The sequence below is a fragment of the Aythya marila genome, assembly GCF_965140915.1.
Source record: "Aythya marila genome assembly, chromosome: 1".
Classification (NCBI taxonomy): domain Eukaryota; kingdom Metazoa; phylum Chordata; class Aves; order Anseriformes; family Anatidae; genus Aythya; species Aythya marila.
In genome coordinates, this window is record NC_139042.1 from 189,794,731 (window position 1) to 189,821,748 (window position 27,018).

General features: G+C 35.8%; 1 protein-coding gene across 1 annotated transcript in view; it reads right to left on the reverse strand.

The window, feature by feature from the left end:
• TAFA5 (TAFA chemokine like family member 5) overlaps nt 1-27,018 on the reverse strand; it is a gene marked incomplete at both ends in the record, with an annotated part of 362,745 nt that overhangs the window by 252,133 nt on the left and 83,594 nt on the right. Inside the window, one exon of the mRNA XM_082752195.1 lies at nt 8,351-8,437. Within this exon, the coding sequence (XP_082608321.1) occupies nt 8,351-8,437 (87 nt within the window). The remainder of the gene's footprint in view (nt 1-8,350; nt 8,438-27,018) is intronic.

The window sequence follows — 27,018 nt, forward strand, 5'->3', positions numbered from 1 at the left end:
GGCTCGCCTCACAGCCCGCCCTCCCCGCTGGGGAGAGCCGGCCTCCGCCGAGGCTCGCACCTCCTCGCCGCCGGCCTCCCCGGGAGCTCCCCCTCAGCCCCCCGGCCGCCACCAGCCCCTCGCCCGCGGGACCCGACCCCGTCCCGGTGCCGCTCGCCGGGCTACGGCGATCGCAGCCTCCAGCTCGGTGCCTCCGCCGCAGCAAGAAGGCAAATGAAAGAATGCCATCAATCACCCCCCTCCCTGCAAAAATAATAATAACAAAAAGCCAACGCTGGGGGTTTTGCTGCCGCTTTCCCCCCTCCAGCGGAAAGCTGTGGAGGTGCCGCGGGTTGTGCGCGGCCGCGGGGTCCTCCCGATTTCGTGTCCCCCCCTCTCGGCCGGCCGGGGCTGGCGGGGGCGAAGGGGGAAGCGGAGGAGGAGCAGGATGGGGCTGGAGGCGGCGGCAGTGCCGGGGGGGTCCCCTCTCGCCCCCCGCCGCCGGGGAGCTCCAAGTTGGGGCGCCTCACGGGGCCGGCCAAAAAGCGGGTGCACAGCGGCGGCCGAAGCCTCAGCGGCTGGGATAGACACAAGAGCGCGTCCATAGCTCCGAAGACGGAAAGAAACCAAGTAGAGGGATGCTTGTGAGAGAAGTCCTAGCATTGCTTCCGTGGCTCTTTGGTGAAATGTTTCCCTTTCTGTTCTTTTATTATTATCATTATTTTATTTATTTATTTTTTTAAAGATCATTATTTAAATATTTTCTTAATTTTTAGAAAGGGGTTTTAAGAGGCTTGGAAGGACGGATTAATAAAATATCAGTATTTTTGTTGGGCAAATGTTTCCCTCGTTGTTGATGATTTGTGTTGCGTTCCTCCCTGTGTATTTTGCTCTTTCACTGGTAGCACAGGGAAATGTTAAAAGCAGCTATCTTTTGAATTTTAAACTTCACACAAATCCCTATAAACCCATTTATTGCATTTACTGTATTTGAAGATTACAGCAATGCAATGTTAAAGCAATGTCATAGCTACACTAGAGATATTCCAATGTAAATCTTTCATTCTGAAACATATCCTTTGGTAAGAAATTGGCCATGCTTGGGCTCAGTTCAAGTTGGGTTTTGTTTGTTTGTTTGTCTTCTGCATGAAAGGGAAAAGTGTCAAACAGCTAAAGAAAATACACGTATTTTATACTTAAGCAATCAGCAGAAAAAAAAAAAAAAAAAAAAAAAAAAAACAACCTCACAAGCCACCCTGAAATGGTGTCATTTTTTTTAAAGTCCACAGATAAGTGGATTTTAAAGGTGTCTCAAACTTAAGAGTTTATGCAGTCCAGGATAAGCACCATGTATAAACTTAGCAGTTTGAACTGCTAAGTTTAGAGAGAAACCCTATGACGAATTTTACATATCGCTTTCCTAGAAGCATGTGGAGATGTGCTGCCAGTGGGTCAAAATCTCTTGCTTGCTCCTTTGAGGTTCAAGATGACAGTGCTGCTCCCATGTACTTTGATTTTAAGCTAGTCTTACTTGGAGCTTCTGAATTAGATGAATACTCCTGGGCTTTAGTGGGCTTTGGATCAGATCCTTTCATAAGCAAGGCATCAGAATGAGGCAGTGTGCTTCTTGGCCACAGGGGAGTCACTCGACATGCACACTAGTGTAAGTGGGAGCAAAATCTGGTTCATCGCTCGCACCGTACAGAGATAGTTAGTCTCATAGCAACAAGGGATTCCAGAAGACTTCCCATTTGGGAGGACAGTGGTACCTGGCAACGATGCTCGCTGTACTAAATATGGTTCACTGTGGTTTTTGTATTTTCTTAATTGACTTGGACCTTTCAAAGGTGGTGAGTCCTATTCAAAAACAGCCACCTTCAATATCTTGACTTGTCACATGGATAAAGATTTATAAAATATTAAAGATATCTCAAGTTACCAACATGGGCTTCTCTTGAAGACTTCTGAATAAATTCCCTTGACAAAAATGCCCCATTATCTTTCAGCCTATTAAGATTTGAACCCCCAGCTAATACAATAACACCTATCCAACAGTTTCTAAGCTGCTTAGGCTAAGAGAGATTTATAGAACTAACTCACTTCGTATTTCCAGGTTTTTGCCAAAGCTCTGACCCCATGTGTCTCCAGTAATATAGAGGGGCAAAGGGCTATGGTCTCAGCATTAGCTTCTGCCTGGATTCCCCTCCACAGGAACTTCTCCACTTGTGTTTTAATGTTAAAGAGAGATGTGGAGCACCTGAAAGCTCCTTCATGCAGGTAAAAGATGACGATGGCATTAGAAGACATTTCCAACACAGTGCATGGTTGGAAAAAGTAGTAAGGAAAGCATTTTCCTGATGGCCAAGGAGCAAAAGCAAATGTGTTTGAGATATGAGTTCTTTCCAGTTCCTATGGGAAAGCAGCACAACAAATAAGTGCATCATTTCCAAGTGTATGTTCTCTTTTGGAAACACAGCTCATTTGTTCCTTTTACTGAAACTTCTGTCTAGTTCAACAGAATTACTAAAACTGGAACTCTGCAGTGAAGACAGCAGCCTTTGCTCAATTCTGTAGTTTTAAAAATATTTTTGTACTCTGTATTTAGTTCTGTGGGGAAAAAACAAAAAACAAAAAACAAAAACAAACCAAGCCAAAACAAAACAAGACAAACTATAAAACTTTAAAAGATCTATTCTTCAGTACCAAGATATTTTATAAATAAGAAGATGCTAAAGTTCCTGAAATGTGACCATGTCTAGATTGTGTTCCATACCACTGTAACTAAGTCTCTAGTACTTTCAGTTGTGTTGAATGTTTCTTGCATGATTATTTTATTACTGTTCATGCAATAAACCCCAAAATTATGCATGTCCAATGCAGATCTAAATGCAGTAGCACAAGAGATGACGTTAGCCCATTCTCACTAATGAATTTGGAATCTACCACTGGCTTTGAAGAACATACGCATGCACGCATGCACACACACACACACACAAAAAAAAAAAAAAAAAAAAAAGCAGGCAATATCTATTATTAGCCAAACTTTTGCTGATGCCCACTGGATTTCATTTTTGTTACTTTTGAGTTACTCAGGCAATAGTCTGTCACCAGCCACTTCAGGCTATTATTCCAGCCCAGCAGTTCTCTCAGCTGGGATGTTTCTCCTAAGTTACATGTAAGTTTAACATTTTATTTTGTTCTAATTCACCCAATTTATCTCTCACATATGCCTGAAGTGGCATTATAAATCCTTTCCCATTTTGAATCTACTCAAAATAGATGATATATTGAATATACAGAAATGAATACAGATGGATATATTTCCACCAATTATCTTTTGCAGCTTTTAAATATTTTTCCCCCGCTGCTCTCTGCATACCAACAGCTGGTTCACATTTCTTTGCATCTGGGCTAGTCACAACTGCAGCAGTTCTCCAAATACCATCGCTTATCTTCAGCTGATGCTGGGCAATGCCACTGAAGTAGAAGTTTATCTCTGAAGAGACTCTATTAATCTCTGGTTTGTGATGTGTATAGCTGCACCAGGAATTACGAACACATATCCATCCTACCATCTCCTTCCTTGAACACCTAAAAATTTTGCTTTATTTTTTCTTCACTCACCTAATCAGCTGATGTGTTAATGTCTGTAATGATTTTTTGACAAACCAAACCCTGCTTCCTGGTCTTTCTCCTAATTGCAGATTCATAAAAGGGATAATGCAGCAAGGATATTTTAGAATAACCAACGTGCAATTTCTTTGCTGTAGTGCCTAATTTCTGTCTAATATTTCTGATATGTCTTTTAAAAATACCTTTGGCTTTCCAATTATATTATTTTGCTGTTCTTGCCTTCTTCCCACCATCTTACTGACTTTCACTTCAGGTATGATTATATTCCACTCTTCTATTTATAGAGAAAGAACTGCGCTAGCAGCCTGTGTCCTGTGGACAGTTGCCCATAGGGAACTCATTGCACTTTCTCCCACTTAGCAGTTACCAGTTGATAATTGCTTTTGGCCACTGCTGCTAAAGGCTTTATATGAGCTGGCTAAGATGTGAAAGGCTTTGTAAGACCACTGCCATCCCTTGACCTCCTGGTAAGTTCCCCAACACCACAAATTAGAAATGACATGATATGCCAGTTGCAGGTACTATGGATAGTATGTTACCGTCCTCCTCCATCCATGTCGTACTCATGGACCATCTTCCTTGTATCTGCTCATCAAGCAATCTCCCTTTATATCATTCAAAGCTTTAAACAGCTCACTTCTGTAATGCTGATTTTGTACTCTTTCATTTCACCTTACACACACAACCTGTTACAGGGAGCACCTAGCTTTCTAGTAGCTGCTCTGACACATTTAACAGCACAATTATAGATGACTTAGTAACCACCCATTGACTAAAAATAACCTAGCAACTGAAGACACACTTACGTATTTATACTTAGATATCCCAGAGGAACCCTTCACAGCTCTTGGAGCTGGGGAAAACATATGTATCTCACCAAATACAGCAGGCTAGGAATCCTCAGGGGTGGGGGCGAGGGGATATAAGGGGAAGAGATAACATTGCACAGCTGAAAGATTTTCCAGACAACACTCTGCCAGCTAATCCAACTCTTTTCCAACTAGCTCTGCAATTAAAGTTTCCTACTGAGAACAATGACAGCATTATGACCTGGGGAATTTCTGACATAGAAAAAAACTAACACATTTGGGACTACAAAATTTAGAGCCTTACAAATTCAGTTCCTACACTGATGGTAATTGCAACCAGTACGTATCCATAGGATCTAGTGCCAGTATGCGTATAAGAGAATACGTGAGCTGTCATGAATGAGATGCCACTGAGGAGGGAGCTAGGACAGCATACCCTGTGTGAGGAACCTGCAATGCTGAAACTCTTTTGCCTTCCAGAGCACGGAATTGTTTTTATGTGAGAGGTACCAAGTTTTCACTCAGGCTCTTCAGGAAGAAATATATTGAAGTCTGAAGAGAGAGGCAAATACTTAAAGGCAGTCCTCTAAACGATGTGATTTTATTTCTGTGATACATGATTATATATGTTATGTCTGCCTGTGGATAGTTTCATATATTTGGGGGGGGGGGGGGGGGGGGGGAGAGAGAGAGTCTGTATTAAATTGACAGAACCACACGTCCTAATGGAGAACTTGTAATATTATGTTGTCTGCCTGCCCTTCCTTTCTTGCTTCCATTTTTTTTTTTTTTCCTGTTTTGTTTATGGCCTTCATGTACTTGAAATGCTTTCAAAACACTTTCATTTGTCTACAAAGTCCCGAATAGGCAGCAACTTACATTCAGGAGAACTACTAATTTCAAAGAGGAAGTCTACAAAGTCTCAAGGGTCTTTCTACCTGATTCCAGTTGTAAGATATTGAAATAATTCAGAGAGTATATAACTATTGGAACTCACAGTTAAGACTGATGGATAAGGCATAGTCTTGAATGTTCCAGTGACTGTAGGGCTACAGAAAACACTGAAATTGAGAAGGCTTATCCTCTTATTTTCACTTTTTATATTTTAAAATTGACTGCATTTTTTAACAATTCCCTACTCAAACTAAAATAATATATTTTTTTACTATATATATACATTACCAAAAAGATTTGTATTAGAACCACAATTATTAAACACATTAATTTAATTAATTAATTTATGGTCCATAGTATCCAGCATCACTTCCTGAGGGTCTAGCCCCATACACACAATTGAAAGGCTGTTATGTTCAGTGAGTAAATTCCTCATGAGACCTGTAAGCCATGCAGAGTAAGTATGTAAGTCATGTAAGTCAAGTTATAGCAAACCTTTATAGAATAGCCAACAGTACAGTATAGTAGTGCTGTATGGAAAAGTTAAAAAGTTAACTTTCTGGTGTTTCCCCTCACCTAAATGGAGATAGTAAAAAAAAAAAAAATAATAATAATAAATAAAAAATCCAAATACAACAGGAACAATACTATACAAACTCAACCTCACTGGCAACTTGGCCAATAAGCTCTATGACCTAAGTAAAGTAAAGCTCTAACCAGAGAACCTTACTTTTTATTTAGCTCAAAACACGCATATCACAAACACTGATCAGGATCCAGAGTCACGGAACAATGGAAACTTTTAATTACTGATTCTTACTGTGGTCAGTAGGAAAGGGAGCTGGAGCAAAAATGGAGCATATCTTTTAATTACTGATTCTTACTGTGGTCAGTAGGAAAGGGAGCTGCAGCAAAAATTGAACATATCTAAATCAAACATGGCACCTCCAGAGTTAGATAAAACACGTTCTGAACATACAAGGAAGAGACAACGACTATGTCTTCACTGTTTTAGCATGTTAGTGGATATTACTGAGAGAAGAGGCAATCTTTGGTTGCAAATAAACTAGTGGAGGGGAAACAAATATTTCTCAGACAAATGTGCTGATGTTTTAAAAATATTCAAAACCTCAGATAGACATTTGAATATTGTTACATGCACGAAATGAACAATTATTACATTTTATGTATAAATTAAAATGGGTTTACCACTATGGCACTCTTGTTTTAAGCCTGAAAACTCTCATGTTTTCAAAAAATTTATACCTGCATCAGACTGTGACATTAAAAGGAACCCAGAATATTATACATTAAGTTTCTTCTGGGTCTGTTTTCAGGAGTTCATTTCAAAATCTCGAATAAGTAAAGGCAAAATTAGAAAACAAACTTCTTTTTATTCTGAAATATAAACCAATAATATTGCAAGCCATTCATGTATAATATGTACTAGCTCTTGACAGTACAAAAAAAAAAAAAAAAAAAAAAAAAAAGTACTAGCCAGTCTTTAGATATTCTTAGATATGTCCAGATAACACTAAAGAGTGTAAGCCATATTTTGTTCAGTAGGATGAAAATGGATTACTGCAAGCTAATATGAGATTTATTACTGGACTCTGTGCTATGAGGAATTAACACGCTGGAGGCCCTATCAATGTACACCTGGGGTGGGATAATGGTAGGAAAAGCATATTTTCCTACCTTCTCCTGCATGTGGAACCTACTTACTACTTGTTTGCTTGCACTTTTTTGTAGATTTTTTTTTTTTTTCTATTTGCCAGACACATCAGACAGTCTATAGCTTACTACAGTTAATGAAGTGGCCACTGTATAGCAGGATTTGACTTTTCTGTGTGTGTGAAAAGCATGTTTATAAAGGGTAATATCCTTTTTGATATTGTTTTGGATTATGCTGTTCTAATAGGAACCCTTTTTCTGTATGTTTACATTGTTTAAAAATAGAGACAATTACTACATGAAATGGAGCATCTAAGATTTTGGCATTAAAAAAAATAATAAACTGCACCCTTACTATACCAGGCAGAATTATCTTTGTCTAATTGCAACTTCAGCTACTGGCAGCACACAGCATGCGCTAACTTCAGTAAAAAACCTGCAGACACTGTAACTGCTTCAGTCAGATTTCAGAAGGATAAAACATTACAAAGAGCATTAAACAAACATTGTAAGAGGTGGAACATGTATTTCTACAGCAGAATATGAATTATCCCTGGACATTGATTACCTTTAAATTAAGAAGGAGAGGAATGGGCCATGGACCTGTCTTTCTGCCAGCTCCTGGGATATTTTAGCATCATATCTGTGCTGGACTGTCCTGATCTTCATACTTATCAGTGAGCTTTTGAAGAAGACACAGAAAGCTTTCTCTGATTCCTTCACATCATGCACACTCACTGGAAGGTCTAACACCTCATGCCTATACAGCCTTCATTGTGCAAGGGTTGATCTTGAAACAGATAGTTGCCTGTGTCTGTATCTGAAGGGGCAGATGATTCATCACAACTAATTGCTCATGACTGAACAAGAGTCTGTAAGGTAACACGTACAGAGTAGGGATGATCAGAGATTACAGCATGAATATAAACTGAAGTCTTATATTAGCATATTGGTTAAGCCATACCCACAGAAACAGATAGCTTTGACCTTAAAGTCACAGCAAAAATTTGAGTAGTTTTCTTCACTGCTATGCTAATATTATATAATATTACATTAATATAATATTATACATTGAATGGCTACTATAGAAAAAAGTAGGCACGTTATAAGTTGGTAATGATGACAATGTTTTTATGTATGAATTACTATATAGAGATAGATACTGTATTTCATTTTTGAAAATACTTTACATATATATGTAGTGCTTATTTGGTTTTGTTTAACGCTTCAGAGGAAATGGGTATAATCTACTCTGTCATTAATACATAAAATAATAGGTCAGTAACACACTTATAAACTATATGCTCTTGATCCATGCCATAGTGCTTTCAGAATGTGTCAACACTCAGTGATTTCCTTACCCAGCTCAAAAGCATCTTGGAAGCACCCCGGGCAATGTCTCATATACAGCCATTGAGGGTTATCCGCTCCAAAATAGCTGTTATAATCTGAATGGAAGAATCATAAATGATTCAATTGAAATCACTTCTTGCAAAAGGAAATGAACACAGAATAAACTACAACATTAGGGGGTCTAACAGCCCACACACCTGAAGATTTAGAATTGAAGACTTTAGAGTTTCCCCTTATAATCAGCCTGCTGTAAGTAATGGCTACTTTCAGATGCTGAGAACAGTACTCATAAAACTGACCTTCACTGATTTTAGAGGAGCTTTTAGTAATCATTTCAAATATAAGTTAACGAAGCACTTACCCAACTGCATCTGACATGACAGAAACCAGGTGAGTCTCTCTCTTTCCCACCTCCCTCTCCCTCCCTTCTTTGAAAAAGGCTAAGTATTCATATCTTCCCTATAAAGGAAATATAGTATAGTGCATAGCACTTATCTAGCCTTCATAGTAAAACCCAGCCATATGAAATAAAAAATTAAACTATAGTGCCACCGAATGTTGGATACAAAATCAGCTCACTTTCCAGGTTTTTGTTTGTTTGTTTATGAAGAAACTATGCCAGGAAAAAAAATCTCAAGAAAATTAATAGAATTCCATAAAATCAGAACAGAAACTCCCCAGCCACATGACAATTACTTGCAGAAAAGAAGGAATAGCTAAAGACAGTATAATAAACTAGGATAATTGTTATGGTTACAAGGAGGATTTTAGATGTTTTTAGATGTATTTTAAATGCTAGCTACTTTGAGTATTCTCTTTGCTTACATGTAACAGATTTTTTTCTTCCACTAGATAACACTAGTTTTTAAAATAAGCATGATTTCTTCATAATTACTTTAGAAGAATACAGAAAAGATACAAGAAGCAAGTACTTTATGTAGTAAACTGAAATATCACGTAGTATGAGCAACATAACATCTACTTGTATATTGAGTATTGCCTGAGGGTTTAAGGTCACAAAGGAGATGAGGAAGGGAGAAGTTATTCTGTTGATGAAAACTTGCAGCTGGCATCAATCCTAAAGACATACCTGGGTATGAAGCTGCTTATTCATAAAGTTATCCTATCAAAGTGGACAGAATCAGCATATGAGCCAATAACCTCCTACTGTGAGAAATCACAATTTACTTTGCTGTAAGGAAAAGTTTCTTCCCCTTTCCAGATTATATGCTCTGCTGCTTCATATATAGAAACACAGCCTCAAGAAGTTATCAGAATTTTGTAAGGCAGTCATTAAAATCTAGTAATGCAACTGTAATAGTCTGAGTAGATTTAAATGTTTTCTTTTCCTTTTTCAGATATACTGCTGAAGATGTGTATCTTCTTTTTGACAGGCACAACACAAGATGAAAAAAAAATAACAAAAGTTTAAATTTTCAACTGTTTCTGGTGGTCATCTTTTTAATTGGCTATCAGAACTGAGTTTTGTAAACTGTCATCTCTTGTTTTGTACACTGTTTTTTTCTATTTATATTAGTCGTTATCATGCCAATTATTTTTGTGTGGCGCACACAGTGTATCAAAGAGGATTAGTTTGATACAATATATAAAACATTCTGCATTTTTTAAAGAAGATAACTTAATCCTTTGAATTATATATATTTTTTTCTCAATATTTTGGTAGAAATTTTATTGTCATTGCCATATGAAAATATATTCACGGAGGAAATTTTTAGTAACCAAGGACTTAAATATATGCCTAATAAACACCAACATCAGTAAGCTTTACATATGTTTTATGTAAAGCAACTAGCAGAAAATAATATCTCATTAATGGTGTTTCCTCTTCTTAGCTTTACTGATACTTTTTATTCAGTCCTGCATCAAGGATTACAAAATCAGGAATTCTGATTAAGAATCCCCAAACACTGGTCTTGCATCTACTGACAGACTGAAAAGAGAGATGGCTGTACTGAATCTTTAGCTAAGCCCAGAAAACAACACATGAGGTTGGGAGCAGACTGATGGCAGTGAAACCAAGTTAAGATTATGAGTTTCTACCTGTATCTCCATTTATAATAACTTTGTACAATGCTGGAATATTGTACCTTACTTCCTTCTTTCATTTGTAGTTCTTCTGTCCAGTGTAGTATATTTTACATATGTGTATAGGATACGAGGATAATACCAATCCCATTCAATTCCCAATCCTAATTGACAGAAAATAAATACATAAATAAATAAATAAATAAATAAATAAATAGTGCAGTTCTGTCCTAGTGCATTGCTCAGAATGTCTGACCATAGTTTAAAAACAATACTTATCCTGAGAAGCCATTGCCTTCCACTATCGGGAATAATAATATGGGAACTTTGTTAAAAAGCAATCCTACTCAGTACATATTCAAACAACAAATTGTGCATGAATGGACTTCACTGCAAACTGTAAATTAATAACAAGCAATCCCATGAGCCCCAGAATAAATGAGGTCAATTTTCATATAAGTTTACATTTTTTAATTGACTGCAAGCTCTGATTTCTCACAACTATCCAGCTGAAGACCATGTTGATTCTCTAGATTTAACACAGAAATAGAGAACACAATGTCTGTTCTCAGCATCGGGGCATTTATAGGGTCTCTGTCTTCCAATGATCATGCATTTTCAGAAACTTTTGCAATTGAAGTATATGATACCTTTGTCTCTCTGAGAAATTTCATTAGACTCAGGGCTCAAAAGTAAAAAGTTTTACACAGATGCACGACATATACTTTGTTTCCTGAGCCTCAAAACTGTAGAGTTCCACTTTCCTCAAGGAATGCTCAGACTCATTCAGATCCTTTACTTCCATGATTTATCTGCCACTAGTTTCTATGAATGAAAACAAAACAAAACAAAACTCTTTACGAAGCCTGCAGCATCTACTCTCTTAGATTGGAAACCTCTCACCAACAAGTTCTCCGTGAGGGTCTTGGGAATATTTAGTATTTATTTATATTTTTTTTCCTCCTTGGTGCTAGTGCTCTGAGCCCCATATTCAGATTTTAATACCATACAGCACTCAGCCAGGCAAATTATCAAATCAAGTTACAGTGGCTCACCAATTTATCTCCCATCAGCTCTAAAGCAATACCTTGTTAACTTGCTATAACTACGTTGTGTATCTGAACTGAGCACATGTGAGTGAAGGTTATTTCAGAAAGAAAGGACAGACTGAAAGAGCAGCTTATTTCCACAAGGAAAAAAATAGGGTAGACATTTGAGCAAACTGTTTAACTTTAAAGGCAATTAGGCAATGGAATGACTTGCCTGAGGAGGTAGTTTAGACAATGTAATGAGAAGTGCTTAAAATAGAATAAACTATTTGTGAGACAGATACAGATGTAAATAATCCTCCATGTTTTGAACTAGATGAATCACGAAAGGTATCTTTTCTATTCAAATGTCTGAGTATAAAAATTCTATTCTCTTTCCTTGGGAACAGCTTTCAAACTTATGACTGTTCCCACCTGTTCTGAATACTAAAGTGAAACCACACTCCAAAATGCAGTTTAACCTCACTGTATCATTATAAAGTAGATTTATTCATAATAGGCATCGATGAAAAACTTCCAGCAAAAAAGTCCTTAGTCAGGAAGATGCACACTGTTGCAAAAATGGATTGTTTCTCTAAGTGCTTATATGGCCCCATCTCTATAATATCCAAGCGCCTTACAAACATTAATGAATGTATTCTCACAACACCCCTGGGAGATAGAGATAGTACTATTAGCTAATGCACAAAGAGTAGCTTGTCCAAAGTCACACAGAAAGTCTGTGACACAGCCAAGACTCAAAACTGTGATTTCCTGCCCACTGCCGTAACCATGACTATATTCGCCGTCCATATACAGCATTTCAAAATATGTTACATATAACCTCAGATCCTTACACAATAAGCCTCTCTGTTCAGCTGTAGATTCAACTGCTGACTTATTAAATAAGAATAACTTTGTTTATCGGGAAGCTTCATTACAGCAATAAATTTGCAGGTTACTGAAACAATGACAGTTATATGGGCCATAACTGCTTCTAATACAGGAGAGCAGTAAAAGAGAATACCCTGATCATAACATCCAGAAGAGAAGGCGTCATATCCAGAACAAGATTTTGATACAAAAATATTTTTCTTCAGATGATGTAAAGTGTTACATTATCCAAAGGGGTTATAAAACAAAAAGAAAACAAAAAAACAAACAACAAAAAAACAAAACCACAGGCTAGCTATATTCCTTACACAGTTCCTTTTGAATAAAATATTTCTGTAATAAGAGATATATGCTATTTTCAGTTTTAATGAGGTCAGATCTAGAAGGACAACTGCAGTAAGTGTTTTTACCCCACAATACCAAAGAACAGAATTTGGCTCATAAATTATTAGAATCAAGTAAATATATGAATTAGTAGAAAGCACTCAATATCGAGGTTTTTCATCATATTATGGGATTGTTTTTTAGTCATTTAGAGGGGTCAACATTTTAATGAATTTGCAGACCTCATCAAATGACAACATGATTCTTCTAAATCAGGAACACAGCACGTTGTCTTTCATTTTGGCAGGGGAGAAGCATAGTCATTGCACTTTTCTTCAAATGCTGAACATTTAAAAATGAGAAAATATTGTACAACTGCATAAATAATGGAAAAAGGTATGAAGGTATAGTGGATCACAAAGTGAGTAATGATTCAAAAATACAATGTTGTTGCCACAAAGTGAAGTATAATTTTAAATTCATTGACAGAAACAAGCAATATCTCCTCAACTTCATTCCTGAAGTTCCACAACAGCACTTTTTCAGTTTGTGGCTTCATGTTTTAAGATGTAGATAAATTAGATCTGTTTTTAATTAGAACTACCAATATAGCAGAGGGGACTTACATCAGATGCTAATTGAAAACAGCCTAGCTATCAGGATTTTTAAATGACAGCACAGATTATCATTGATAGGGAATCCGTATATCAACATGCATGATTTTTTTTTTTCAGAACAAGTTAAATAAATATCCTTTTGGGGTAATCCTAATTCTCATAAGAGACTGGACTCTGTCCTGAGACCAATTCCAGTCCTATATATATTTTACTGTTCAAATAGTAGAAACAGACATTCAGATCACCTGTTCTCAAAGAAGCCCATTCCAGAATCCTTCATTCCCTCCTTTCCCTCTCTCTTTCTGTCACTGGGATCTCTTATTGGGATTACATTCCCAGTAGACAAAGAAATCACAGTCTGACCACAGCCAAATTTATGACAGCACTGAATTCATTCAAAAATCACACTGACAAGAAGTGCTTACCTTTGGCAGCCCAGTGTTGCCCCAGGGAGGGGGCTATAGGCTGGGTTTCTAGGCTCCCCTCTGGTTTACTACACAGTCACTGATCTAGAGAACAGCAAGCACTTATCATACCTTCATTAAAGGACCAGAAAACTGCAACAACTGGATAACTTTGCCTAAATTTTATTACTACTGAGTAACAGGAGGAAAAATAAATAAATAAACAAATAAATAAACTATGCATTAACAAAATTATTAGATTAGAAAAACAGACATTCTTGTTATTAGAAAGCTTAGGTGCCCGTTTAGGTTGCATGAGTTGCTTTTAATTTTCTCTGATTCTCTCAACACTAGAGTAAGGATTTTTTGCCCGTTCCTGTAAGCCGCCTGTTTAAGTTTGCAACTGAAAAACAAAACAAAAAAAAAAGTAGTATTGTTCAATAAGATGGTTCTGTTTCATAAAAACAAAACAAAGGACAGATGAAAGATAACAAAATGGTGTCCTGTATGACCATCACTTTGTCTCCTTATACAGTGTCTGTCTGGGATGGAGTTAGCTCTCCCTGCAGCAGCCCATACAGCTATGCTCTACACTTGTAGCTAGAACAGCACTAGTATCGCATCAGTGTTGAGCAATATTGGCACAGCATCAGGACTTCCTCTACCCCCCTTTCCTCCTCCACCCAGAGCTGGGGGTGGGCAAGAAGTGAGGAGGGAACATCACCAGGGCAGCTGGCCTAAACCAACCAAAGGGATATTCCATACCATATGATGTCACAATCAGCAATACAAGGTGGAAAAAGAAAGGAGAGGGGTGGGGTGGGCTCTCATTGTGAAAACATCTGTCCTTCTAAACAACCGCTACATGCATTGAGGCCCTGCTTCAAGGACATTGTCAAGTATCACTCATTGGTGGGAAGTAGAGAATATTTTTTTCCTCTGCACTTCCACACAACCTTTGCTTGTTTTGTTTTGTTTTTTCCCCTTTTCCCCTTCTCCTTTTCCTTTTAGTTAAATTATTTAATTAATAATAATTTCCCTTAATAATTATTTTTCCTTTAATTAAATTATCTTTATCCCAACCTGTGAGTTGTTTCTTTGCTTTTCTTCTTCCCCTCCTCTTCTGAGAAGGTGAGCAGGTGAGAGCAGTTGTGATGGGGTTCATCTACCCAACAAGGTAAAACCACCACACTCCTTTCACTTCTTTTGAGGCTGTTGAAACAAAGACTAGCTAGATAACTGGAACTGCATCCAACTAGAGTAGTACCAGGATTAAGTAATTCCTAGTTCCTGGTAGGAGGCAGTGTTTAGAGAGCAAAACAGGACTGGAGGAACTGTTCCTAAGGAAGAGGTAAAAGAAGACTTAGGCCTGGAGCATCCTCTTGAAGATATAACTTCTCCAGGACAGCTTTGTGAAAATGAGATCAGGCCATATTATCCAGTTAGAACAGGTTTCTGTATTTCTCAGACTACTTTGTCCCCAGAGATATACAGATAGGGGAAAAACATTTAGCCATTTGAAAGTACACGAATCACAGAATCACAGAATTGTAGGGGTTGGAAGGGACCTTAAGAGATCATCAAAAGCCATAAGGATTTCAACAAGTATTTTCACAATGTAGTTAGTGTTCTAAGTATGGTCCCTTTTACAAGCAATTTGTATTCACTGGAATACAGTTTATTTGAATGGTTATATTTATGTGCAGTTCAGGAGTTACTGTATAAAGGATTCATCAAAGAAAATGCAGTTTGGCAAGTCCAGAAGAACATGCGTGAAGCAAAGACCTCACTCAAGGATAAAATGAACCTTTGACTAGAACATGGAGGAGCCTGCAGGATGCTCTTCAGAAAATCTGGAAAGAAAGGCTAATGAAGCTAAAAGCAGGTACCAGAGAGCCCTCTTACAAGATGTTAGTAAGGGCACTCTGCTGAGAAGTTAGTGGAGTGCCAGACAAACACTAATGAAGAAAGCCACAGGAATCCCATACTGGTAACTGAAAGTTAAGTTGCTAAAATATGAACATAGGGAAGGAACTAAGCAAGCTGTAGGAGTTCCAACTACGTGTGATGGTATAGAAAATAGCCTTTCCTGTTCCTTGTAGGAAAATCATATAAAGAGAAGGAGTCTTAGAATTGTATCAGTTAAAATGGATAGTTCCACTTAAAATGGACAACCACTATCCACATAACCAGCAAAACCATTATCCACATAACCAACTCAGTAAACAAAAACATCATAAAATGTTACTTAACATATGGTCATGAGCAGCACTGTGCTTATTTTAACAGGCACTAAAAGATTGCCTGTAACAGCTAGGTTAACATCTTAGAGAATGGCACAACCAAAGCAAATTCATTTACTTGTGATTTGTCTGCATCTGGAGTTTGGCAAAGGAATTCTAAAAGACCATCTTCTAAAAGGAGTGTCAGCAGTTTGTGTGTGCTTGACTATGGAAGAGCATACAGTCTTTCTCACTTTGGCAGAAAACAACAAAAACTATAGCCCATTGAAAGAGGAAAATCTGGGGAATTACTGATAGTTATCACATAGAAACTCAAAGTAAAAACATGAGACTGCCCCAGGTAGCTTCATTTCACCAGGAAACAATTTCACAGAATCATAGAATCACAGAACTGTTGGGGTTAGAAGGAATCTCTGGAGATCATCTAGTCCAAACTCCCTGCTTAGAGTAGTATACTCTAGAGAACACAAAAGCGTAAGACGTGAAATTATTTCATTTAGAAGGTCATAATTACACCATGTGAAAAGCAACATAGTATTAAAAATATTTCAATAGTTAATCCTTAATAGATAGTAGCATCAGCAGAAGAGTAACTATCATTACAGAATTTCAAATATACAAGGCCAAATTTTGTTCTCAAATCTGTTTTTGTACTAGCTCCTCTTGAAGCTCAAGTGAGGGTCAGCCTATGTAGGGGACCAGGTCACAGAAGGTGTGATAGATAATTAATTTAAACATATTCAGGACAAATTGAGCTGACACTGAACATGCTGTGAGCCATTTAAAGCCACAGAGAATTAGTGGCTTTTTAGTAGGATAGATGAGAATTCTTTCTGACCCTGCCAATCAAAAAAATCGTTTCTGGTTATTATTTGGATAACTTTCTATCATAACAATAAGGATATCCACATATTTTGGGTGTGAAACTACTGAATATAGCCTTTATTATCTAGAGTATTTCATGTTTACCTTTAGAGCAAAGTTTGTTTGTTTGTCTTCAGCCAAAAGATCATGAAAAGTGAAAAGATCAATAAGATTTTTAAAAGTTTGCTCAATATATCAGAGATGAAATTCCTAATGACTGAGTAACTGGGTTAAGGAGAATTAGAGCAAAGTGTTAATTGCCTCATTATAATTCTGCTGGTTTGCTTTTGTTCGATTAAAGCTTAGTAATTTGAACTTTTCATCACTATTGAGTAACATAACAGACTAAAATCATTTTGCATGACATCCTAAAGTGGGGGATTTGCAGAGAAGGTGAGGGAAAGATTAAAACACCATGTCATAAAGTAATGCAACAAATGGGGGAATAAAAAAGAAACAAACCAAATGAAAATAAATAAATAAAATATTTATTTATTTATTTATTTGTCTCCTAAGTGTTAAAGCAGGAACATTTAAAGGAAGAGCTTAATCACAGTCCTTCTGAAGTACACAGATCTTTATGACCTCAGAAGTTGTAGTATATTCCATAAGGAAGAATAATGCTAAGAACACAACACTTTTTCTTTATAATCAGTAATATTTACTATAAAATGTACTTTTAAAAACCTCTAATGGTTTCTATATGATCGTTATATTCTCATCATTTCTATACCCCTTGTGCATAAGTCATCTTTGAAGCAAAGCCCCTTCGCGCTGCCATGAGCTGTCCTTTCAGCACCACAATGCACCAAATTGCTATCGGCTCCTGTGTTACAACTTCAGTTAGCTCCAGCTAGCCTTATGAAACAGGAAGGGTTTTCAGACTCGTTTTCAGACTCTAAACTTAGATATTCAAAAGACACCAGTTAAACTATTCCAGCTGAGATACATATATGTAAAAGTAATAGTTTACAATGGGTTAGAAACAATAGTTTACAATGGGTTAGAAACACTGATATTCTGTCCCATAAATATAGAAAGCTAAATTTAATATAAAGAAAGCTTTATTTGAAAATCTTGTCAAAGTTACAAAATAATAAATCCTGTAAACTAAATAACTGAAACAGAAAACTGTTCTTAGAATCTGTTTGTGCATGCATAAGAGTTCCTTTAAGCAGCCAACTAATTGTATTAAATCCCACAAACTATAAACATTCATTGTTGATATAGGTGATAAGTGTAGATGGTGTTTTTATTTTGAAAAAATTCAAGTGTCTATTTGGCAGAAAATTCATTCTCTGTAAACACAAGATCACCTGTAGCAACATCTTTGATGTGTGGCAGGACCTTCATCCTTAGTGAATGTATAAGGGAATAGAAAAAGATGAGGAAAAGATTCTTAGAGAGTAAAACTATATTAGAATCTATTACGTTATTTTTCTTTTCCTCCTCAGCTTTGCATACCTGACTAGAAAAGACAAACAATGCAAGTTTAAAACCTCTACTAACTATGCATTAAGACACTGTATTGGACATAGGAATAATTCCAAAATTTACTTCTTCTGTTGAATGTTTATACTGATAAACACTCCTGCAAATTTCAGATATAACTGAAATATAATACTTAGAAAGACATTATATTTACTCCTCATTTATACACTGAAATGATAGTTCATGATGGAAAGTTCAGAACTCCACCTTGTGGTTATAATTTTAACTATATGTTGAAAACAGTTGTGGAGAATTGGAAGAACACTGAGATGTCATCACAGAAAGCAAGAGAAATTCAGGTCTGAACTATGGTAAATAAATTGTGTGGAAGCTCACATGTCAAAGTTCGCAAATTTGCTCAGGATAAGTGAGACAAAGCAAACCTATGAAATATTTTATTTATTTTGGGGACAAATTAGCTGAACAAGTAATGCATAATAGTCAATGCAAAGATAGATAGGTGTCTATCACTGTTCTAGTTTTTCTGTCAAGCCAAATGACTAAAAGTTAACGCATACCTACATTTACAGTGACCACACATTTACAGAGATGTAGTTTTCTTCACCAAATGCTAAGCAACATACATTCTGCTGGACCTGAATTTTTAAGGAAATCCAGACTGACTGTGTCCATCAAAAACTGCAATGAATAGCAGACCATCAACAGCAAAAGTTCCATCATTCAATATTTATCTATGAAAAGCAAATATTCTACTATTAATATATCCACCTCCTCACGTTACTAAAACAAGAAGAGGCTGGAAGATATAAGCATCTAGCTCTTTGGATCATCTATCATGAACTCACAAATCATTTGCTTTTGCCAGAAATGTTCTCCAACTTAAAATAAAATGATTGTAGAAACAGGATGATGAACAGAAGCTGAAAAATGCATATGAATCTACATAAAAAAAAATAAAAATGATGCTGCCATTTTCTTCCTATTGTTATGAGAAGAAAAAAAAAAGAAAAAAAGAAAAAAGAAAAAAAGAAAAAGAAAAAAGAGATGCTTTCATTTATAATGTGGTGTTTTAATTTTGCATTAGCCTATAGAATAGAAAGCTTAAGGGTAATAACTTGGCTGGGCTAGTTTATATGCCAAATTCCTACAGTTCTATAAATCATAGAATCAGAATGTCAAACCATGGAAGGGACTTTAAATATCACCTAGTTCCACCACTACCTCCACCCCCTGCCATAGGCAGGGACATATTCCACTAGATCAGCTGTGATCTATTTTTCTGCTTATTTAAAGGCAAGCAGAAAATATTTTGGGGATCCCAGTTTCCTTTCACTCAACTGCAGAGTTGTAATTGAGCATCTTATGCTCCACTGCTGATGTGCCTTTGTAGAAAAAATAAATTGAATTAGCTCAGCTGCTAAAAAAAGAAAGCAAAAACACTACAGATTTGTCTACTAATACTGTGGTTGGTTTTGCTTGTTTGTTTGTTTACAGTATTAATTTAATTAATCGATTTACAGGGAAAAATCACTATAGTTCTACAGAAAGTCTGTTCCTGAAGAACAGGACACTATTTGAACCTCTTCAATCATTGAAATGCTAGAGGTAAAAACAATGAATCTAGCCTTCCAAGGATACCCAGCTTTTCTGTGTAAGTTGCAAAACCCTATGTATGGTCAGACATGCCTCCATTACTGGAAGTGCCAGTGTGTTGCAAGAGATATTAATAGCTTTACATATCATCACATACAAATTAAAGGAACAGACATCATGAACTGTTCCTTTGTGTGCATGTCGTAGCCCTCAGGAGATGCCTTACCAGGCATCTCATGCAGAAGGAGGATATAGATAGGAAAGTGAAGACTCTGCTAATCTTCTTAAAGTAGGTTTTACAAACAGAATCTTTAAAAAAAGTCTGTCTGTGTTTACTATACATCAATTCATTGTTCCCTAACACCTCACACTAAAAATGATGTTTGCAAGGAAGTGTTGTCCACCCCCAGAGTAGCTATAATTTCAGAAGACCATTGTGTAAAGCTTAAAAAGGGCCAGCCCTTTTCCACCAATAAATTAGTTCACACCTGTTCCTGAAATATATCCTCATGGAACACCATATGAATAGACTCATTGAAATGAACCCATTATTATAAATAAGGGTACACAAAACAAACATACAACACACTGGAACATATCTATCTTGACATGAAACTAGTACCAAAAGCAACAAATAGTTTACAAGGGTTGCATATAATTATAACAGTCAGGTCATGACAGAAAAGAAGTTATATCCACTAAAGAGAGTCAAATCTATTGGGCAGTCATACAGGATATTAAGTTTTTATTAGGTTTTAGCATGGCTGCCTCTTAATGAAATGTTGCTACCATTATTCTGTGTTGCACAGGCAAAGCAACACAATGAAGGCCTGCCAAATGAATCCATGCAATTGCAGAACTCTACAAGACAATAAAGGTTTTACTGGAATGAATTAAATACTTATCTTCCTTTGGTTCCCATAATGATGAATGCACCCTACCTTGAAGCAGCTCATTTAAAATTGAGTTCAGCGTATGAACTACTGAAACAAAATAAACTTAGGCAAAACAGGCAGGCACAAAACCATGTCATATGAATGCTTAACCAAATCCCAAACATATAAATTTGGACATTTATTTACATCTGTTATCAGGGTCATCTAAAGGTTTCCTAGATGGCCTCTACACTCAGTCTCAGCTTTTCCCCAGCAAAAAGCCTCTCTCTTTCTTGTATGCTCAGATATGAGAAACTCTCATACTCCTAACCTTGTCCACAGCTCTCCTGACAACAGCAAAGAAGGCAGAAGTTCCTTTAGAGATGTCCACATTTCTGTATCTTATTTTCTGAATTTCCACGTAGAAAATTCTCAAGATGCCCATCTATTTTTTTCTACATTTTGTGAAGCATTCTCTCTGGTGGTAGAAAATAGCAAGTAGAGCCCTATACTGGGTTATTACCTTTTTGATTGTGATGGCTTTACATAGCTTGTAAATGCATTGTTTTTGTTTCAGCACTTCAAATGCCCGTTCTTAAGGATGGTTTATGTATGCACCATGTCTGTGACAGTACTTATTTTTTATTGCAATTTTTACGATACAATGAGTTCTAGAGAGGGAACTACTGGCAATAATTTAGAAACAATTTTTAAGTGAGAAATTCTTTTCTCAAGAAACTTAGCCCACATGCCTTTATCACTGCCAAATTCCTACACAATACAATAATCATAGTTCATATAAGTGGTTGCTTTTGTTGGTGTAATTGGGTACAGACTGTCTGTAATTACAGATTTTCTTCAACCCAGCAGGATTTTTTGTAGTTTCTCAAAGATTTCACATAACTGTGGGGAGATGGGCTGAGCAGTGTCTAAGCATCTTCTGATGCGCTGACCTCAGGTACTGCACCTGCTTTGGTACTGTCACTTGCTAAGCATGAGCTGCTACCCTTTCTCTTTCTGCAGTGCACTATTAGTCAGTGTTACTGTCAATCCCCTGCATTAGGGAAAGAAAAAGAGGAGGAGAAGGAGAAGGAGAAGGAGAAGGAGAAGGAGAAAGAGAAAGAGAAAGAGAAAGAGAAAGAGAAAGAGAAAGAGAAAGAGAAAGAGAAAGAGAAAGAGGAAAAGGAAAAGAAAAAGGAAAAAAAAAGAAAAAGGAAAAAAGAAAGAAAAAGAGAAAAAAAAAGAGAAAAAAAAAGAAAAAGAAAAAGAAAAAGAAAAAGAAAAAGAAAAAGAAAAAGAAAAAGAAAAAGAAAAAGAAAAAGAAAAAGAAAAAGAAAAAGAAAAAAAAGAAAAAGGAAAAGGGAAAAATGAAAAGAAAAGGAAAAAAAAAAAGAAAAAAAAAAAGAAAAAGCAGTTAAAGAAAAGATACTTTGCATCAGAAATTCCACTGAAAGTTGAAAACAAATTTATTTAAAATAAAACAAAAATGAAATCCTAAATGCATACCATTTCTTGAACAGAAGAAACAAATTCTAAAAAGAAGATATATAAGGAAAGGATTTTAATAAAATTTGTGCAATAAATTTCAATCACTGCTGTGAGAGACATTCTGCTTTACAACTTTTAGAGTTTTAGTGAAAATACATGGCTTTTTCAATAATCTTTGGTTGCATTGTCTACTAAAGTTCTTCAGTATTATATTTGTTTAAATCCATACATTCTGCTATAAACTACACTGAACCACAATGAAAGCCCAGAGCTTAGGACAGCTATATATGGGAACACATAGGCTTTTTGAACTAGGCTTTTTGAATAGGGTTATTTGCTGTGCTGAAGTACTCAGGATAACTGTTGACACTGATGACATTTTAAGTCTAACACTTTCAGTTTAATATTTGTAAGCATAAACATGCAAAAAATGTTAGAATATATAAGACACTTAATATATTGTGTTTGTTTTCCAAAGAGGGTTTCTTAGCAATCAAATATGTCTGAGATATATGGCTACAGTCACAGCTATCTTTACTTTCTCTGAAAAAAATAGAGGCAATAAAGCATAGCAACACATGAAACTAAACCTAAAGTAGCTTCTTTCGAAACCTGGAAACTTAGATGCTTTTCCCTTTAAAAGATGGCATCTCATCAGACCAATTTCTCACTTGGGTATGATCTCATTTCCAAGAAGCAGTAAGCATTCCTGCTTATGGATAGCGTTTTTGAAAAGGCTGATATTGTAGAATATCTTTATTTATATTTAAAAGAGGAATCACAAACAACAACACACAGCTTAGCCATGACTACATGCTTTGAAGTATTTCAAAATTATATACCTATTATATATGAAAATATACACACAGAAAATAAAGTTTTCATTGCAGAAAATTCATTTTTAAAGCCCAACCAAATTTAACACCAACTGAATTCCAATATAAGAATCAGATAGTTTACTTGTTAATTTAATAGTTCCGTGGTGAAATAAAGTGGTGAAAAAATAAAAATATAATAATAATTCATTTGTTTTAAGCATATTTTGATTGCAAATAACATAATTTATGACCAAAACCATTACCATTCTTTTGACTAAAAATCTGTTTAAATCTTATTATCTCTGGTTTCAGATATATGTTCATTTAATAATTTTCTAAAAGAAAAGCAAAAACGTCTCAAATAAATTTCAGTTTTCCAGAAAATTTGATTTCTCATTTTCTTACCGGTTTGGTTAAACTACTGTAATTTATGTGAGAAAAATGTGCCAATACTTGTAGAATGCTTTTTGGCAGATAATTACAGAGCATAGCACCTTGAGGCCACATGCAATGCATAGAAAAACATATTACTTCCAGGAAAGGAGGAGGAGGTACTAGAAAATCATTTGAAAATGTCATGGGGAAAATGTAGTACTGATTGCTGCATTTATAGTAATTACTAAGGAAATGAAAAATAAAAATCAGCAATATTTAAAATATCCAAGGTGAAAGGAAAAATCTACTTAAAAGTTATTTTCTGGCTTCAGACAAATTTCTATCATCTTTTAAATTCTCACTATCCTATTATTTCTAACTTCAAGTTATCTGAGATTTCCTCATAAGAGTTTCTTAAGTTTCCAGCTCTGCAGTAAAAATAATTAGGCATAAAACCCCTATGTACTCTGAAGGGTAGTTGTCATCAGTCAATTGTGCAGGCACAACATAAGCACAACTAATGTTTCCAATTTGGTGCATGGCTCAAAGCAAATGCAAACATTCCGTTCATGGTTGTTGGCAGAGGCAGGGCAATAGACAGTACCTAACATCTACTGCTGTTAGCAATATGCCAAAACAGAGTTCTGCAGAAGAAAATATTATAATTCTCTCTGGAAATACAGAATCCAAGGGAAATGATGCTAGCAGAAAACATCACTTACTCATAAAATATACGTACTCATAAAAAGTCTTCTGATTGTTGAGCTTGTATTTATGAAAAGGTTATAAGCAATGTTTTATTCACATTTTAATTCTAAAAAAAATAATAAAACAAATTCAATTTTCCATACTGCTTTCATAGAGGTGATACTGTATTTTTGTCCAATAGTCACTATCTAAAACACCCACTACAAAATTTCTAGCACAGCATTAAAGTGTAACAGAAGAAAATGTGGAATTTTGTACATCGGTACTATGTACAATAAAGTATATTTGGGAAAATAATAAAACATACCTATACTTCCTTCTATAGGCATATCTATGCCTTCTCCATGCTCCTATTATTTAGAAAAGCACCTTAATGTAGTAATAATAATAATAATAATAAATTTAAAACACAATACAAATTCACCTTTTCAGTTAACAAACTACAGGAATCTCCAGTTTCCCCCAAAATACCCAAAATGTCACACAGGTCTTAACCACTCATATGAATTACAGGAAGACAATTGAAGTTTCACATCTTCAAATGGAAAGTGGCAAGCTAACTGAAGCAATACTAAAGATAGAAGCTTGCCGAACCCTGAACTATAGAGTTCAGTATATAATGTCTTCTCAAGACAGTTGTACAAGTAGGGTGATGTGAGAATAGAAGTGTACCCAGCTGTTAGGTCAGTGTCAGAATATTTCTAGCATAGGCTAGAACACTTTTTTACTCTGTTAATTGAAACCTTGCTGATATGCATTTCTTGCCATTACCCTACAAACTCAAACAGTGGCTGCTGGTTTATTTTTAGAGCAGAGTAGTCAGTAGTCACTAGCAGTAATGAGACATACAGTACCATTTATCGCGTAAACAGCAACTGGGTAAATGACAGTTTTTAAAAGCAACTTCTGCTTACATCATCAATTCTCCTACACCATCAATGTATAAATAACCTGGAAAGAAAAAAAAAAAAAAAAAAAAGAAAAAAGAGTAAAAGAATAGTTAATGATCAATTATTAGCCCCAATACCTTTACCTACTGTTTTGGGGCAAGTGTTTTAACTTGTAGAAATTAGCAAACATATTCAGAGAACCACCAAAACAAGGATTATTGTAATATCATGCAAGACAGTATTTCTGAGTGCTAAGAATTTTCAGCCCAGAAAAGGGAAGATTTGTGGGCATAAAAAAGGTTGAAAAATTCATGGTGTCACAGGAGAGGCAGATAGGGACCAGCTGTTTTTTATCTCCTCTGGTACAAGAATTTGGGACTATTGGATGAAGCTAGCAGCAACCATGCTCTAGGGAAACAAAAGTACTTGGTATTTAACAGAAATAGACCTGTGGAACACCTTGTGATGTTATGGATAGATTCAAGAGGAAACTAGGTAATTACACAGAAGAAAATTTCATTGAGAGTTGCTAATCTGACAAAATCACATCAGGCTCAGGAAAACCCCTAACCTGGGAAAAAAAATAATAATAATTAAAAAAAAAATTACTGGGAATACTATATATTCTTGTCCTGGTTTTACTACATCTAAGCACTGACCTATGAAGCACCTGCTATTAAAGCAATACAGTTGAGCTAAACCTATATTCTTAGGTTCTTATATTCTTGCTTAAAAAAATACCTATTTTCTTTACAGTAACTAAGGAAAATAAGTAAAACAAACAACACTTTTCTCAACAATTTATACTTGCATTTCAATGCATACTTGCATATACAATGGCATCTATTTAACAGACTTTATTTAAAGTATTTGTGCTTATGTCATTCATGTATTCTTTAAAAAAAAATACGTTTTTATAGAGGAACAGTTATTGCGCTATATTATCATTGATGTAAACCACAAAATGATTCAGGCCTTTGAATGTCTGCTTTGAGCGTGTTAGAATTGGTTTAAGACAGACATGACATTTTGTGAGTGCATTTTCACTTTTATCAGTAATATGATCAGTAATATGATCAGTGTCATAATGGTTCAGGTTGCAAGCCACTGACGCACTTCCACACTTTTCTTTTCACTATATATTTTCAGTACGATCTCTGATGTCCCTACAGGGAAAGACTGATTGCCATCAAGGTACAACAGCATGGGAGCCAATGGTGATTAGAGTTCTACACTCATATCTTGTGCCTTTCGCAGTAAGCATCTTTCTCACTTTCAAATAAGTAAAAAGAATTATTGATATTGAAAATTCAAGCCAATATTTTACTACCACTTTCACTCACCTTTGAGAAACTGAAAAAAATAGAAATCTTACAGTAGTACAAGATCAGATGTTGGCTTAAGGTATACATCATACATTGTTTTTGGCTGATTCTTGTCATTATGAATGCAATGAAAGTTCCAGGGTGGTGCACAAAGGGTGTAAATCAGTTCTCCAGTACATAGATAAATCATTTTCTGTAATTTGAGGCATGCAATTTTGTATTATTGGGAATAGCTAACAGTGCTGGTATCTAGTCCCTGATTTAACCCTTGATGGTTTGATTTGTATTCAGAACTCTTCTATGGAAGATAGCTTTTAAAATATGTTTTTTTGTTTTGTTTTGTTTTGTTGTTTTTTGTTGTTTTGTTTTGTTTTGCATTTGGACTGTCAGATTATCTGCTTTCCAAGTTTTTAGTTATAGTTAGCACAAAATACAGCTATTATATACATAATACTACATACACATCCTAGATTCCAAGAAATTTTACTTTTTCATGAGAAAAACAAAATGGGTTTATGATTAGCCAAAGGTCTGTTAAGCAGATTTAAATCATACCTGTGTCCTCAAATTCAACAGATCCTTCACTGGATTATTTATAGTCCCTCAAAGAGGATTTGTTTAATTTATAATTTCCCTTCAAAGCATTAAATAGATCTGTAGACAATTCTTAAAGGGAAAATGCATTTCTAATTTCAACAACAGTAATGTTTTAGCACGTCTTCAGCAATTTAA